This window comes from Macaca nemestrina, chromosome 1 (genome assembly GCF_043159975.1).
Source record: "Macaca nemestrina isolate mMacNem1 chromosome 1, mMacNem.hap1, whole genome shotgun sequence".
NCBI classification, from domain to species: Eukaryota; Metazoa; Chordata; class Mammalia; order Primates; family Cercopithecidae; genus Macaca; species Macaca nemestrina.
The window spans coordinates 97850293-97868359 of NC_092125.1; the positions used below are offsets into that span (position 1 = coordinate 97850293).

At 37.1% G+C, this 18067-nt stretch overlaps 1 protein-coding gene across 5 annotated transcripts in view; it reads right to left on the reverse strand.

Moving 5' to 3' along the window:
* LOC105498227 (activating transcription factor 6) overlaps positions 1-18067 on the reverse strand; it is a 243691-nt gene that overhangs the window by 151489 nt on the left and 74135 nt on the right. For all 5 annotated transcript variants that reach the window (XM_011770213.2, XM_024798090.2, XM_071082106.1 and 2 more), the window contains 3 exons: positions 15901-16032; positions 10780-10893; positions 9370-9469 (listed from right to left, as the gene is read on the reverse strand). In XM_011770213.2, coding sequence (XP_011768515.2) covers positions 9370-9469; positions 10780-10893; positions 15901-16032 — 346 coding nt within the window. The remainder of the gene's footprint in view (positions 1-9369; positions 9470-10779; positions 10894-15900; positions 16033-18067) is intronic.

Here is an 18067-nt window from a genome sequence, read left to right on the forward strand (position 1 = left end):
AGAGAAGGTCATAAACGAAATGACAGAGATAAAAACCAAGACACGAGAAATACGTGACAAATGCACAAGCTTCAGTAACCGACTCGATCAACTGGAAGAAAGAGTATCAGCGATTGAGGATCAAATGAATGAATTGAAGCGAGAAGAGAAACCAAAAGAAAAAAGAAGAAAAAGAAATGAACAAAACCTGCAAGAAGTATGGGATTATGTAAAAAGACCAAATCTACGTCTGATTGGGGTGCCTGAAAGTGAGGGGGAAAATGGAACCAAGTTGGAAAACACTCTTCAGGATATCATCCAGGAGAACTTCCCCAACCTAGTAGGGCAGGCCAACATTCAAATCCAGGAAATACAGAGAACGCCACAAAGATACTCCTCGAGAAGAGCAACTCCAAGACACATAAATGCCAGATTCACCAAAGTTGAAAAGAAGGAAAAAATCTTAAGGGCAGCCAGAGAGAAAGGTCGGGTTACCCACAAAGGGAAGCCCATCAGACTAACAGCAGATCTCTCGGCAGAAACTCTCCAAGCCAGAAGAAAGTGGGGGCCAATATTCAACATTCTTAAAGAAAAGAATTTTAAACCCAGAATTTTATATCCAGCCAAACTAAGTTTCATAAGTGAAGGAGAAATAAAATCCTTTACAGATAAGCAAATGCTTAGAGATTTTGTCACCACCAGGCCTGCCTTACAAGAGACCCTGAAGGAAGCACTAAACATGGAAAGGAACAACCAGTACCAGCCATTGCAAAAACATGCCAAAATGTAAAGACCATCGAGGCTAGGAAGAAACTGCATCAACTAACGAGCAAAATAACCAGTTAATATCATAATGGCAGGATCAAGTTCACACATAACAATATTAACCTTAAATGTAAATGGACTAAATGCTCCAATTAAAAGACACAGACTGGCAAACTGGATAAAGAGTCAAGACCCATCAGTCTGCTGTATTCAGGAGACCCATCTCACATGCAGAGACATACATAGGCTCAAAATAAAGGGATGGAGGAAGATCTACCAAGCAAATGGAGAACAAAAAAAAGCAGGGTTTGCAATACTAGTCTCTGATAAAACAGACTTTAAACCATCAAAGATCAAAAGAGACAAAGAAGGCCATTACATAATGGTAAAGGGATCAATTCAACAGGAAGAGCTAACTATCCTAAATATATATGCACCCAATACAGGAGCACCCAGATTCATAAAGCAAGTCCTTAGAGACGTACAAAGAGACTTAGACTCCCATACAATAATAATGGGAGACTTCAACACTCCACTGTCAACATTAGACAGATCAACGAGACAGAAAGTTAACAAGGATATCCAGGAATTGAACTCATCTCTGCAGCAAGCAGACCTAACAGACACCTACAGAACTCTCCACCCCAAATCAACAGAATATACATTCTTCTCAGCACCACATCGCACTTATTCCAAAATTGACCACATAATTGGAAGTAAAGCACTCCTCAGCAAATGTACAAGAACAGAAATTATAACAAACTATCTCTCAGACCACAGTGCAATCAAAGCAGAACTCAGGACTAAGAAACTCAATCAAAACCGCTCAACTACATGGAAACTGAACAACCTGCTCCTGAATGACTACTGGGTACATAACGAAATGAAGGCAGAAATAAAGATGTTCTTTGAAACCAATGAGAACAAAGATACAACATACCAGAATCTCTGGGACACATTTAAAGCAGTGTGTAGAGGGAAATTTATAGCACTAAATGCCCACAAAAGAAAGCTGGAAAGATCTAAAATTGACACTCTAACATCACAATTAAAAGAACTAGAGAAGCAAGAGCAAACACATTGAAAAGCTAGCAGAAGGCAAGAAATAACTAAGATCAGAGCAGAACTGAAGGAGATAGAGACACAAAAAACCCTCCAAAAAATCAATGAATCCAGGAGTTGGTTTTTTGAAAAGATCAATAAAATTGACAGACCGCTAGCAAGACTAATAAAGAAGAAAAGAGAGAAGAATCAAATAGATGCAATAAAAAATGTTAAAGGGGTATCACCACCGACCCCACAGAAATACAAACTACCATCAGAGAATACTATAAACACCTCTATGCAAATAAACTAGAAAATCTAGAAGAAATGGATAATTTCCTGGACACTTACACTCTTTCAAGACTAAACCAGGAAGAAGTTGAATCCCTGAATAGACCAATAGCAGGCTCTGAAATTGAGGCAATAATTAATAGCCTACCAACCAAAAAAAGTCCAGGACCAGATGGATTCACAGCTGAATTCTACCAGAGGTACAAGGAGGAGCTGGTACCATTCCTTCTGAAACTATTCCAATCAATAGAAAAAGAGGGAATCCTCCCTAACTCATTTTATGAGGCCAACATCATCCTGATACCAAAGCCTGGCAGAGACACAACAAAAAAAGAGAATTTTAGACCAATATCCCTGAAACATCAATGCAAAAATCCTCAATAAAATACTGGCAAACCGGATTCAGCAGCACATCAAAAAGCTTATCCACTATGATCAAGTGGGCTTCATCCCTGGGATGCAAGGCTGGTTCAACATTCGCAAATCAATAAACGTAATCCAACATATAAACAGAACCAAAGACAAGAACCACATGATTATCTCAATAGATGCAGAAAAGGCTTTTGACAAAATTCAACAGCCCTTCATGCTAAAAATGCTCAATAAATTCGGTATTGATGGAACGTATCTCAAAATCATAAGAGCTATTTATGACAAACCCACAGCCAATATCATACTGAATGGGAAAAAACTGGAAAAATTCCCTTTGAAAACTGGCACAAGACAGGGATGCCCTCTCTCACCACTCCTATTCAACATAGTGTTGGAGTTCTGGCTAAGGCAATCAGGCAAGAGAAAGAAATCAAGGGTATTCAGTTAGGAAAAGAAGAAGTAAAATTGTCCCTGTTTGCAGATGACATGATTGTATATTTAGAAAACCCCATTGTCTCAGCCCAAAATCTCCTTAAGCTGATAAGCAACTTCAGCAAAGTCTCAGGATACAAAATTAATGTGCAAAAATCACAAGCATTCTTATACACCCGTAACAGACAAACAGAGAGCCAAATCATGAATGAACTTCCATTCACAATTGCTTCAAAGAGAATAAAATACCTAGGAATCCAACTTACAAGGGATGTGAAGGACCTCTTCAAGGAGAACTACAAACCACTGCTCAGTGAAATAAAAGAGGACACAAACAAATGGAAGAACATACCATGCTCATGGATAGGAAGAATCAATATCATGAAAATGGCCATACTGCCCAAGGTTATTTATAGATTCAATGCCATCCCCATCAAGCTACCAATGAGTTTCTTCACAGAATTGGAAAAAACTGCTTTAAAGTTCATATGGAACCAAAAAAGACCCCGCATTGCCAAGACAATCCTAAGTCAAAAGAACAAAGCTGGAGGCATCACACTACCTGACTTCAAACTATACTACAAGGCTACAATAACCAAAACAGCATGGTACTGGTACCAAAACAGAGATAGTGACCAATGGAACAGAACAGAGTCCTCAGAAATAATACCACACATCTACAGCCATCTGATCTTTGACAAACCTGAGAGAAACAAGAAATGGGGAAAGGATTCCCTATTTAATAAATGGTGCTGGGAAAATTGGCTAGCCATAAGTAGAAAGCTGAAACTGGATCCTTTCCTTACTCCTTATACGAAAATTAATTCAAGATGGATTAGAGACTTAAATGTTAGACCTAATACCATAAAAACCCTAGAAGAAAACCTAGGTAGTACCATTCAGGACATAGGCATGGGCAAAGACTTCATGTCTAAAACACCAAAAGTAACGGCAGCAAAAGCCAAAATTGACAAATGGGATCTCATTAAACTAAAGAGCTTCTGCACAGCAAAAGAAACTACCATCAGAGTGAACAGGCAACCTACAGAATGGGAGAAAATTTTTGCAATCTACTCATCTGACAAAGGGCTAATATCCAGAACCTACAAAGAACTCAAACAAATTTACAAGAAAAAAACAAACAACCCCATCAAAAAGTGGGCAAAGGATATGAACAGACATTTCTCAAAAGAAGACATTCATACAGCCAACAGACACATGAAAAAATGCTCATCATCCCTGGCCATCAGAGAAATGCAAATCAAAACCACAATGAGATACCATCTCACACCCATTAGAATGGCAATCATTAAAGAGTCAGGAAACAACAGGTGCTGGAGAGGATGTGGAGAAATAGGAACACTTTTACACTGTTGGTGGAATTGTAAACTAGTTCAACCATTATGGAAAACAGTATGGCAATTCCTCAAGGATCTAGAACTAGATGTACCATATGACCCAGCCATCCCATTACTGGGTATATACCCAAAGGATTATAAATCATGCAGCTATAAAGACACATGCACACGTATGTTTATTGCTGCACTATTCACAATAGCAAAGACTTGGAATCAACCCAGATGTCCATCAGTGGCAGACTGGATTAAGAAAATGTGGCACATATACACCATGGAACACTATGCAGCCATCAAAAAGGATGAGTTTGTGTCCTTTGTAGGGACATGGATGCAGCTGGAAACCATCATTCTTAGCAAACTATCACAAGAACAGAAAACCAAACACCGCATGTTCTCACTCATAGGTGGGAACTGAACAATGAGATCACTTGGACTTGGGAAGGGTAACATCACACACCGGGGTCTATCATGGGGAGGGGGGAGGGGGGAGGAATTGCACTGGGAGTTATACCTGATGTAAATGACGAGTTGATGGGTGCTGACAAGTTGATGGGTGCAGCACACCAACATGGCACAAGTATACATATGTAACAAACCTGCACGTTATGCACATGTACCCTAGAACTTAAAGTATAATAATTTAAAAAAAAAAACAACACACACACAATAGTCTTCTAAAGACATTTAAGTACACACACACAAGATAAAGATAGTTTAAAAAAAAAAAAAGGTCTGGTCTTTTTACCCAAATATTTGCCCATTCTAATGCTCTTCCTTCCTGTTAATCTGGGGATCTATCTGGTATCATTTACCCAAGTCTTTTAAAAAAACATCTTTAGCATTTCTTACAGCACAGGTCTTCTGGAGACAAATTCCCTTGGTTTTCTCTCTGTGAAAATGTCCTTATTTTGCCTTCATTTTGAGAGATATTTCATTAATTTTCCCCTTTACCTTTTCTAAAAACTCAAAGTCTAGGAAGAGGATAGAACTATGAAATAGGACAAATCAAATCAGAGACATAATGCTTAGATACAACGGATATTTCAAAGAAATGTCAGTTCACTAAAATTACAGAATATTTTATAAGACTTAATGTCAGTTCACTAAAATTACAGAATATTTTATAAGACATACTGCTCAGATACAACAGATATTTCAAAGAAATGTCAGTTCACTAAAATTACAGAATATTTTATAAGAGTTTCGGATACTCTTAGCAACTGAAAGATGTAAACTAGAAGAAAAAAAAGGTTGAAATGAGAAAAGAAAAAGGACAGCAGTTATAGGCTCTTTACACTAAGAAACAGAATTTTTTTTAAATCTTAATATGCTTGGCATTGACAACAGCATAAAAGCAGAATAATTCTTCTCCTTCCTCTAACCAGGAACTTCTTTACTATTGACAAATATAGATTCTTCCCCATCATTCCCTTCTATAGTAGCTAAGATTCTCACATTTCCAAGCATATCTAAGCTCCCTACAGAAAGATATGTACCCAAAATAGCACAGAATGAAATAAGACTTTAAACTACACATCTCCTTCAAATGAACAAAGAGAGTAAAATTAAAACAAAATTCTTTTTCTTACATTAGAAATACTTTAAGATCAAAGAATACCAAGCACCCGTTCCACAGTAAATGATCTATTGATTTATCTAACGAACAGGAAAGAAAAACATGACAAATTACATGTAATGGTAAGGCAAAAAAAAAAACATTTAGGGTAAGAATTTTAATCTAATTTTTCATTAAGTTCATTATACTAGCTGTGTGGGATTACCTGCTGGCAATGATCTATTCCTGACTCCTGTGCTCTTCTTCTGTATAGTAAAGGACGGACGCCTGAAACCTATATCACTCAAACTATTTTGCCACCAGAGCTCTGGATATAATTTAGATTCTGCCAATAAGATGCACTTGCTTCAGATGTGGAAAGCAGAAGAGAGACAAGGTCCATTTTTCCTCTGACCATGGTAGCAGCTGATGTGTAGGCTTTGGCAGACATGAATTTTTGAAGTACTAGACTCCACATTCCAATGCCAATAAGCAGCTTTGGGACTTTGGGGTATATGTGATATTGTGAATGACTACCTGCAGCCTCTATTAGTATAAACAACTAATAAAGTTGCCTACTATATTAGGTGAAAAAAGTTGTTGGAGAGGCCAAGGGAAGCACACAGTAGATTATTACAGAATTTCAGAATGTCAGAGTTTGAGCTCACCTGGACTAGCCCTCATTTTATGTATGAAAACAGTTCCATAATGGTTAAAAACCCACGTTTCTTGTTATCCTTTTAATGTACTTTAGAACATAACACATACTGCTTCCAATTAGTCATGAAATAATCAGTTTAAGATGTTTCCATTAGCATGTAAACATGTAAACCTGGTGAAGTATTTCCCATCCAAAAATAAAACTCTTCTCTGACTCCTGTAGCTACTCCATTTCTCTATTCCCATGTATAGGGATCACCCTGAAATAATTTTCTTCACTTCCTCTATTATTACTTCCCTGAATCCACTTTAGTTGACTTTTGCCATTACCACTCCAATGAAAGAACTTTCACGAAGATCACTAACAAGTTCTCATGGTCAATTCCAAGGTAATTCCTCACTCTTTATCTTAATCATCATCTCTTAGCTCTCTTGGTGCTTGTAATTAACTGTTACATCCCCTTCTTTAATAACTTTCTTTGCTTGAATTTTGGGACACCACTATTCTACATTTTCTCCTATTTTACTGGCCAGTTACTCTTCTTCCTTTTCAAGTACTGGTTCCTCTTTCTCTTTCAGCCTGTAATGTTGGAGATGGCCCAGAACTTGGTACCTCACTCTGTTTTCTTTCCTCTGTGTTTCTCTCTAGGTAGTAGCACCACAAATTAAACTTCCAGTTTCAACCTCTCTCCTAAACTCCAGACCCAGATATTTGATTGTCCACTTGACTTCTCCACTTGAATGCCTAATAGGCATATCAAACTTAACACATCTAAAATTCTTGACTTCCACCTCTAACTACTCCTTCCCCAGGACTGGTCTCAGTAAATGGTATCACCAATCATCCAATACCTAAGCATAGGATTTATCATTATATCAACAATTTCTATCAGCTTTACTTTCAAAATATATTTGGCATCCAAGTACTTTCTGCCACCTTCATGACTACCACACTAGTATGGACCACAAACAATCTCTCTCATCTAGCTCACTAAAATGGCTTAACTTGTCTCCCTACTTCCAGTCATACTCCCCATCATGGTCCATGTTATGGAGTAACTACTAATTTTTTTAAATATAAATCATATCAAGTCACTGCCATACTCAAACCTTTCAATGGCATCCCCTCAAACCCAGGATGAAATCCAAAGTTCTCAACAAAGCCTATGAAGTTTTCTTTGAGCTTACATCTGCTGCCTCTCCAATCTCATCTACCACTCTCCCCTCAGCCCCTGCATTCCAGTTGTACTCAGCTTCTTCATGTTCCTTAAATATACAAACTGTTCCTTCCTGAGGGTCTTTACATTTGCTGTTTCCTCTGTCTAGAAGCTCTTTCTCCATATTTTCCCCTAAATCTATTTTTTTTCTTTTTTAGATGGAGTCTCACTCTGTCGCCCAAGCTAGACTATGTGATCTCGGCTCACTGCAAGCTCCACCTCCCAGGTTCACACCATTCTCCTGCCTCAGCCTCCTGAGTAGCTGGGACTACAGGCACCCGCCACCATGCCTGGCTAATTTTTTGTACTTTTTAGTAGAGATGGGGTTTCACCATGTTAACCAGGATGGTCTCGATCTCCTGACCTCGTGATCCACCCGCCTCAGCCTCCCAAAGTGCTGGGATTACAGGCATGAGCCACTGCGCCTGACCCCCCTAAATCTTTACATTGTTATTTCAGTGATTTTTCTGCCTATGGCAAAAGCAATGTTCTCACCAAACCCTTGTCTTCTTCTTGAGCACACAGAAGATACATGATCCCAGTCTCTCTTACAGTAGGCTGGGCAAAGTGACAGAGTTTTAGCCCACTAAACGTTGGCTAAAAGCCAGGCCTGATTCTTAAAACATTTTGCACAATACACCAAACTCTTTCTTCCCTAATATCCCAAGCAAGAAGCAAAGAATTTCAAGTTGTTGGGGCTACACAATAGAAGGAACCTGGATCCCTCACTCCCTGCTTGGAGAAAAGCAATCCTAGAAAGTGAAGTCAAATTTTGTGCAAGTGAAAAAATTTTATTCCATTAAGCTACTGAGATTTTGGGGCTGTTAAAACAGCTAGCATTAATTACCTTGACGATGTTGTCTTAAAGTGGAACTTCTTCAGAGAAGCCTTCCCTGACCACTCAGTCTAGTCACTCATTTCTCGATTCAACTTCTAACCTCCTATGCTGCTTTGTGTTTCTTTAGAGAACTCAGCTCTAATTTTTAGTGTATTTATTTACTTGCTTATTGTTTAGCTCTGCACTAGAGTGTAAGATCCATTAAGGGAGGGACTATATTATACCCATTACTTTATTTCAGGTTCAAGAACAGTCCTTGGTTCATTATTGGGAACTTGCAGATGCCAGTTGCTGGTCTGAGTTCTACCAACAAATATTTGATGAATGATGGAATGACTTAATGGTGTTTTGTGGCAAACAGCATTGAGATGGAACACACACTTAACAGATTCTAAGTAAGACCTGTCATTAACCCAGAGTAGGACATGTCTAAGTTCAGAAATGCCCTACATGGATTATGTCTTCATTTCCAAACTGCCCCATGTCTCAACATTCTCTTTTTGAAAAGCTCTAAGAAGAGAGGAGATAAGCAGTATTATTTATTATACCATTGTGCCAAAGACATTTGATATAGATATCCATGCATAGGAACTCCCGGCGTGAAAGTAAATTTGAAGATGAGAGCAAGAAATAGCATGATGCCTGATCAGGGAACTACTAATACTATAAAACCTAAACTAGTGCTATAAAACCTGGGAGGAGGACTTCAGTGGCAATGACAGCTGCATCAGAAGCAGCAGGAGACAGTGAGAAGTGTCTAAAGTTTAAGCTTACCAAATTTTCTAGGGAACAGAGCAAGCTGGGAGAAGCCTTCCAACAAATATGCCAACTATTGTTCAAAGACAAGCAGAAACAAACCTGAAGAATACGGGTTTTCTGTTGATTATTTGTCATTCTTCTTGACTTGGTCCTTTCCACTTCATGTCTATGAACCCATCCTCGAAGTTCATGATTTAACCTATAAAATATAGTTTAATTGATTAAACATAGAAATTAACTAAACACAGAAATGAATGTTTCACCCTGTGGTTGGAAATGAATCTAATCATTTGTAGGTTCTAAAGTGCATTCCAAGTGCCTGATGACTCAATATTGCTTTTTGATTTGAAAAAGTTGACACCTAATGTTGTTTTTAATAAGACACGCATTTTCACATGGTAAACCTGTCAACCACGCATTCAAAATTCAAAGAAAACTACAGCTAAATACCTCCCAAATATAAACACTGGATGTTAAGGTTTTTCAACCAAAAAAAGTATTTCCTTGCCGGGCACGGTGGCTCACACCTGTAATTCTAGCACTTTGGGAGGCTGGGTGGGAAGACTGCTTGAGTCCAGGAGTTTGAGATTAGCCTGGGCAACACAGTGAGACCCTGTCTCTACAGAAAATTTTTTTTAAAAATTAGCTGGGCGTGGTGTGGCATGTCCCTGTAGTCTCAGCTACTCAGGAGGCAGAGGCAGGAGGATCACTTGAGCCTGGGAGTTTGGGAAAGCAGTGAGCTATGATCAAGCCACTGCACACCAGCCTGAGCAACAGAGCGAGACCCTGTCTAAAAACGAAATAAAAGTCATAGGACCCCTAACAACAAATAGATGTATTAAAACCTCTTGAAAATCCTGCTTTTTTGGGAGAAGAAAAAGAATGAACTCAATTGCTGGGGGTAAAAAAAAATGCAAATTTTTCAACACAGGAAATAAAAGTGTGGCTCACATATAACTTCCTTTATTTTGCTTACTTTTTACAGCAGCTGTGAAGATGTTAAACTATGTTTATTTAACTGTAGTTGATTACTGCCTATCACAAAAAACCTGAGGTAGCTTTTGAGGTTTTAAGGATAAGGTCCAAAATCACAGGAAAAAAAATTAAGGGAAAAGCTGATAAAGAAGTGTGTACTAACGGTAAAGTATTTCCAGAATCACATATCCACAAATTATTATCTTCCTAATTAGAAGAAAAAGGTACTTTCTGCTATGAATGTTACCAACTATAAGCCTAACACCCTGAAATTTTAATATTAATTTCATTCTGTAGTTTTCAAAGAAGACATACTTAAGTAAGCAACCATCATATAAAATAGACCCATCACCGTATCTATCAGGTTGGTGGAGAAACTGGACGACTAATATGCCTACAGTTATCCAACAAACAATCCAGAGATTCTCTCAGTCACTTAGTGAACCTGACCAATTACTTGCCTAGGTTCCAAAGCTAAACATGGGAACCAACTCAGATGTTCTGAGTTGTTCTGCAATAATCTACAACACTCACCTGAGAGACTCTGTTGTGTTAATTAGGGGCTGACAAGGAGGTGGAGGAATATAAAGCAATGGTTCTTCAGTTAGCACCATCAGGGCTTTGTCATTTGAAACAGAATGATCATATCTGAAACATGGATGCACAAAGTTTGTTTCCTTATATCTTAAATTCCTAAGAAGTTTGCTATGAGAAAATCATCATTAGTGTTAACTTTTCATGGAAATATAGTAAACAGAATATACTGCAAGATAAAGTATAAAATATAAAAACTTATTTTACATGAAATGTCATTTTCTGATTTTCTACAGAGACAGGATGGTAATTCACATTTGTCTAGTCACCATTTATTAAGCAATTAATTTGGAATATGGGATACAATAACACATGGTTCATCATGTCTTCAACAAGCTTAAGACATGCACAATGCTGCTGGTACAGAGGTGATAACACAGTAATGGGGTAATTGAGGGGAAAATCAACCGGTATTATGTGACCAAACTAAAGTTTTGGGGTTATTCACAGTTCTACGATAATAAAACCGGATAGTACCCAAAAAACAGGTAGAAGTGTGTGTGTGTGTGTGTGTGTGTGTGTGTGTGTGTGTGTGTTAGGGATAGGGTAAGACATAAAATGCTTGGCAGAAGAAAAGTGAAAGAGTTGAAAAGCCGAATATATACTATGGGATCATGGAAGAATCTGAACCACTAGTAAAACAACAGGGTGACTGACATTAACTAGTTACTCTATTTGCTTCAAAAATACATAGTTTGCTAGCCATCACACTGATGTAGATCATGTGAATTCATATCCAAGGTGTGATGTAGGAAGCAAAACTGGAGTTGAAAGTTAGAATTTGAGATTTACTGCTATTTGTGCTCTTCAGTCTGCAATCTTAATCTCTCTCACTAAGAAAACTTGCACCTCTCCTGAATTTCTTTATATAGGATGATCTGGATTTAGAAAACTAGATATGCTAATATCTCAAAAGAAAACATGTAAACATATAAAACTGAATATAGTGAGATTCACACTTTTCATTTATTCATTCAACAAAAAATTGCTGAATACCAACTGTGTGCCAGGTATTGTGCTAGGTGCTGAGAATCCAGTAGGGAATAAGAGAATCAAACTTTCTGTCCCCAAAGACCTTAATGGGGAAGATGGACCAAATAGAAGAAAATAAATGGATAAAATAAATCCAAACCCTGGTAAGTGCTATGAGAGAAACAAGCAAATGGTTGAAATGGAAAAGCAATGGTAGTATATACTTTAGATAAAATGGTCCGAGAAGGAGATGGTAGTTACATCAAGGCCTAAATGATGAGAAGAAGCCGCCTCTATAGAAACTGGGGTAAGAGCGTTCTAGGCGTAAAAGAGGCAGATGGGGGAAAGGTGGGCTCAAAGAACTTTAAAAAGACCACTGGCTGAAGAGTTGCAAGCAAGCGGGGAGGTAGAGGGGGAACAGGATGAGGTTGGAAAGACAGAGACCAGGTCATAATAAGGAATTACTAAATGTAATAAGAAGTCACAAAAATGTTTCAAATAAAGAAGTGATACATTTCAATTTACATTTATACCTTGCCATGGTACCAAAAATGGACTCAATGGATGCAAAAGGGGAAGCTAAGGCACCAATTCGGAAAGAGCTATGGCAATCCTGGCAAGAACTGATAATGGCATGGACTAGGTTTGCGGCAGCAGAGACGGAGAGGGGTGGACCAATTCAAGACAATTTTTGGGAAGAATATCAACAACACTTGTTGAAAGACAGGAATCAGGATTTCTGGCTTAAGCAATGGAAAGAAAAAACATAGCTGGAGAAAATTGGTTGGAAGTAAAAGAGGGAGAGGAACTGAGTTCCACAGTGCATGTGTTAAGTTTGAAATGTTAAAACAGAGATGTCAAAGAGACTATTGGATATGTGAGTTTGGAGACTCAGAAAAGAAGTCTGGACTGAAAATATAAATTTGAGAGTCATCAGGATATACAGATATGGAGTGTGCATGAAATTATGGATGAGTCGCCTAGGCAGAAAGAAAATTTTAAAAGTTCACAGTTCCAAACCTCGAGATTTGGGTAAAAAAGGAGCCCACAAAGATTACTGTGAAGGAGTAGCCAATAAAAAAAGGAAACTAAAAAAACGTAGCAACACAAAAGGAAAGTCTTTCAAGGAGCAAAAGACCCACATAGCCAAATGCTGAGGAAAGGGCAAGTAAGATGGCAGAAAGCACTGGCCCCTTAACAGAAATAATTTTGGCAAAGTGGAAGGTTAACTTCAAGTTAAAAGTTAGAGATATCTATTTATGCCCCATAAGAGAGAAAAGAAACAACAGCAGAGGATATATAGAACATTCTTCCCTGCAACTTGCACCAGGAATAGTCTCAATGTCCTCTCTTGCGGCTGTAAGGGTTAAGCAGGTTTAAGTTGTTTGGAATAAAACAGACATGTTGGTGCACAGGTAATGACTGCAAACAGAAAAGGATCAGCCTAAAATGAAGCACTGAGTGAGAAGGAAAAAAAAAATCTGCCTTGTGTTTGATAAATCTGAATGCCTGTAAGAAAAGGCTGCTTAGCACCTCTTCTTATAAATCTATGACATACGCATTATTTTAAAAATCATGCCTGCATACTTAGAAAAATACAAACACTGTAGTCCATGAGAAAAGTCCAAAACTGCCTTTGAAAATGTATTTCTGATCTGAACTCTAGTAACAATTTCTGCACATCTGTGCTAACTGGCTTTGTTCTATCAGCCAAAAATATTCTTCAGAAAAGAAAAAAAAAAAAAGTCTGATAGGGGAAATACCAGGACAAGGATTGGGTGGAGTTAAAGGAGAGAGAAAATCAGCCAACATGCAATCTGGAGACAATTAGACCAACATTACATTAGCCCAGAAACAGTCAGAGTTCGAGTCTGCTTGCAAACATTTTATGCCAAGAGAAAAAAAATCAGCAAATAAATCACTGAAGTAAAGGACAGTGCTAGGGAGCTAGAGTTAATGAGAATTCTTGGAGTAAAGATCAGTTCTGGGTGACATCTTATATATATAGGGTGACCATCCTTTCCCATTTATCCAAGACAGCAGTACTGATGTTCTGATGTAATTATTACTAGCAGTATCTTTCCTTCTTAAAAGTGTCGCAGTTTGACAGAACATTATATGGTCATACTATTTATATGCCACACATTTCTATGACTGAAAAAATATATGCACTTAATTACTAAATGATATGCTAATACAATATTATAAACTATGGGATTAGAATCTACTTTTTTTATTGGAACCATATCTCATAGCTCTCCTTAGAAAAATAAACATAAAGTAAGCTGCATTAAAAAATGTATCGGTATCATGGCTGAAAATAGATAAAACATCTAAAATTCAGTTCAGAACACAGAACAAAGTAATATTAGGTGCTTTCAAATGTTTCACAAACATTTTTTGGTATCTTTTATTCAGTATTTATACTGATAAAAGCAAGAACATCAAATTAATGGACTGGCATTTTTTTAAATCTCTCAAGTTGCTGAATAATATTTCAAGAGACTTGCATGTAATCAAGAATCCATAATCTTTCCTGGGTTGTTTTTTTTTTCCCAAGACCAGTAACCCAGATTATTCACTCGATGGTGACTTTGGAGTAGGGAGAGAGAAAACAGTTTGCATTCCATGTACTACTTAGAAAGCTGATAAATTTCAGCCAGAAAGTCATTCAGACTTCTAGGCTGAACTAGTATGATCAGACTACCATGCTTTCTGGGAGCCACCATGTTATCTTACGCTAATGTGAACAAAAAAGTGAAGGCTTCTATTTGCTGTAGTTAGTGCAGAAGAAATAATATTCTTGTAAAGCTTATCTGAACTGTAATTTCAAGAATTCAATCCATAACTTGTTCTATTCTTTAGCAAGAAGTCATCTCGACTCTTGTAAATCCAAAGGCTATTAGGTTTAAATTTAATTTTTGAAGGATCTTATGTGGACACTAACAGAATTCAAAATTATAGAACATGTAGGGCAAACCTGGACAAATTATTTAGTAAAATTAAAGATACTATTAAACTCTACCAATACTCAAGGGCACTGTTAAGAGATCATCAAGGTCAATATTTAAGAAGTACGATGAATTTTGGCATGTAAAAACACAGGAAATGTTATGTTTTCCAACATTATGACATCTACCACTGCTATGCTGCATTGCAGCTACTGCCATAAAATCCTTTGGGTCCTCCACTGACTTAGCCATACTGCATTCCACAAAAATAACAGTTTTTTCAGGAAGGCTAAGTGGAGACAAGCCTGCAGGATTGTGGTGATCATCTTTCAACAGTATGGATGTAACAGTAAAAATCAGAAAGAATGATTGCCCTATAAATCCTTAAAGAGATAAAAGTAAACAAATGTGTAATAATTTTCAAGCATTATATTTTGCAAGGGTTACCATACTGTGACCTCTCTTTGCCTTGTTAGTTAGTAAAGGAGCTGGCCCCATTTGGCTCTAATACAAATTCTAAATAACACAGGGAAATGTTTATCAAAAAGTATACAACTATAAAAATGTCCACTATACCTTCTTCTAGTTAACCTAATATGGAAATTCCATTTTTATACAATTAAAGCCTTTTGCTATTGACAAGCAATATGGAAATTTATCAAGTCATTATTAAATTGCAACAAGGGAGGGATTCAACAAAGATCACAATAAATGAGTATAAATGATTTTACCTAATGACTGCAAATAGGTTCAATCATATTATTCCACCATATCATATCCATCCACAGATGAGACAGTAACAAATATTAGATGTGTTATATGTATAAACACATGATAGATAAAATAACTATTAAAGACATTGTATATAATATGTATATATTTCTATATGTATATTAATGCATACAAACTGAGATTTTAACATTACATCTCTATAGGAATTTTAAAACTACAAAAGGTTTCAAAGTAAATTTAGTTTTAGAATATTAAAAGTAAAATTTATTAATGGTTTCAGTAATTTATGTGTTCTGCTACTCAAAATGATACATGAACAATTTAGATGCAATGTTATACTACAGATAATTCTCGTTTCAGCTTCATTAAATCACTTAGGCCGAAAGATAGATGCATGCCATCTAACCTGTAGCTGTTTTTCTGGATGACACCATCTGATGTGTCCTGTGCCTCTTTAGCAGAAAATCCTAGAAGGTGCCTCCTCTGATTTGCAGGGCTCACACTAGGGTTCATTCTCCTGGAATCCTGTTCCAGCATGCTGAAAATTAAAAAACAGGAAATAATAGCTGAAATAAAAATACATCACACATATGCCTGCTACATGCAGCTCTGAAACAAACCACCATTCCTTTGTAGATCCATGCATGTAACAAAAATGCTAGGCATAGAAGCAAGTACAAATAGTGTACTGATGTGTTCAAATCTGTAGCATGGTAACCTGCACATATCAAAAACAATTTTTATAAGTATAAAAGTACCTTATTTATAAACTGTTTAAACAATAGTGTTCTATATGCTTTAAAAACTCTATAATTACATGCATATATGAAGTAGAAATAAATATAACACACCTAAAAACAAATTTTAAACTCAGATAATAACTGAAGTAAAAAGGCCTTCTGGATGGTGCAAACTGGTGTTTTCAATGAGGGAATACTTCAAATGAAGTAGGAATTATTCTCTTTCTCAATAGTCAAATTCATTATCAGCCTTTCACAATTCCAGAAGGCAGGGTATCAATTAAGCTAAGAAAAAATTATTTTTAAAATACTTCTATTTGTATTTATATGTAAAAACTTCTATTCTTTCTCCCTACCCTCCCTAATATATTCATTCATCAATGTATATCCTCTTCAGAGGCATAAGGATTTGGGGAAAACAACAAAATATACACATACAAGCAAATACTCCCTACTTACTTAACACTTTTTTTTTTCCCACAGGGTCTCACTCTGTCACCCAGGCTGGAGTACAATGGCGCAATCACAGCTCACTGAAGCCTTGACCTCCCAGACTCAAGCAATCCTCCCACCTCAGCCCCTCTGAGTAGCTGAGACTACAGGCATGTGGCACCACACGTGGCTAATTCTTTTTGTTGTTTAATTTTAGTAGAAATGAGATCTCGCTATGTTGCCCAGGCTAGTCTCAAACTCCTGAGCTCAAGCTATCCTCCCGCCTTGGCCTCCCAAAGTGCTGGGATTACAGACGTAAGACACTGCGCCCAGCCTTAATTAACACTTTCAACTTATTAATAGTGCTTAGGAACTTGACTCATCAGTAAGATTGTGTGTGTTCACACTTTGTTTTATGATGCAACCCACATAATTTCCACTACTCATAATCTTAAAATTCAACACAAAGGGAATCTCCCTAGAGAAGCACAAAAGATTGTATTTGGAGGGATAAAATGCAAGAGGAAAGTAAGGCTAATGAAAAAGGGTAGAGTTAAGGAGCCTGTGGTTCTAAAGGAAAAGCCGTTCTTTGAGATGTAGTAGTTTGCCTCCAAATTTGGGGAAATCAGTGTTGGGGGAAAACAGGGAACAGACATGTCTCTCTAGAATCTTTTTCTGATCCCTTAATATATTTTCCATTCTCCTCGATTCTTCACCCCCAGAAATCACTGCTACCCAGTGATTCTCATATGGTATGCTGTAGCACCTGGGCATACTGCAAACTCTTCAAAGGTATACCACCAATTAAAGCCATTGTGTAAAATTTAATTTTGCTACAACTGAGGCTATATTTCATTACAGTTGTATCTTTCAAACTAAATGTTTACCAAACCTTGCCACAAATGAGGTAAGAGGCCTAGTGGAACGTCTAACTAAACTTAAGAAAACTCACCCTGATGAATATTTAAGAAAACATGAGAGAAGCAGAAAACAATAGCAATTTGGGAGGGAAGTCAAACGAAGAGTTGATGATAACTAAGAAATTTTATTTCTTCTTTTGGAAACTAACTTTGAAAAAAAGTGTTTACTTTTTCTTTCAAGCATGGTGCCAAAAATTCTACTTATGAAAGTAAGCTATGAATAAAATCAAAGTTAAGAACTTTCCCCTAAGTTAGAGAATCTCAATTCAACCCCTACTGACCCTGCTATTGTATTAGTGAAATATCCACATACTAATGTTCCTGTTTGGTGGAACACTTACTCCCTGATCCCTCCAGTAACTCTACCACCCTAATTATTAAGAGTTTCCCCTTGTTTTAACTAGAAATGTGCTTCCTTTTTAAAACACAAAAAAACAAACAAACTTCTACCTTTTGATACTAGTTCTGGATTCTGTGACTA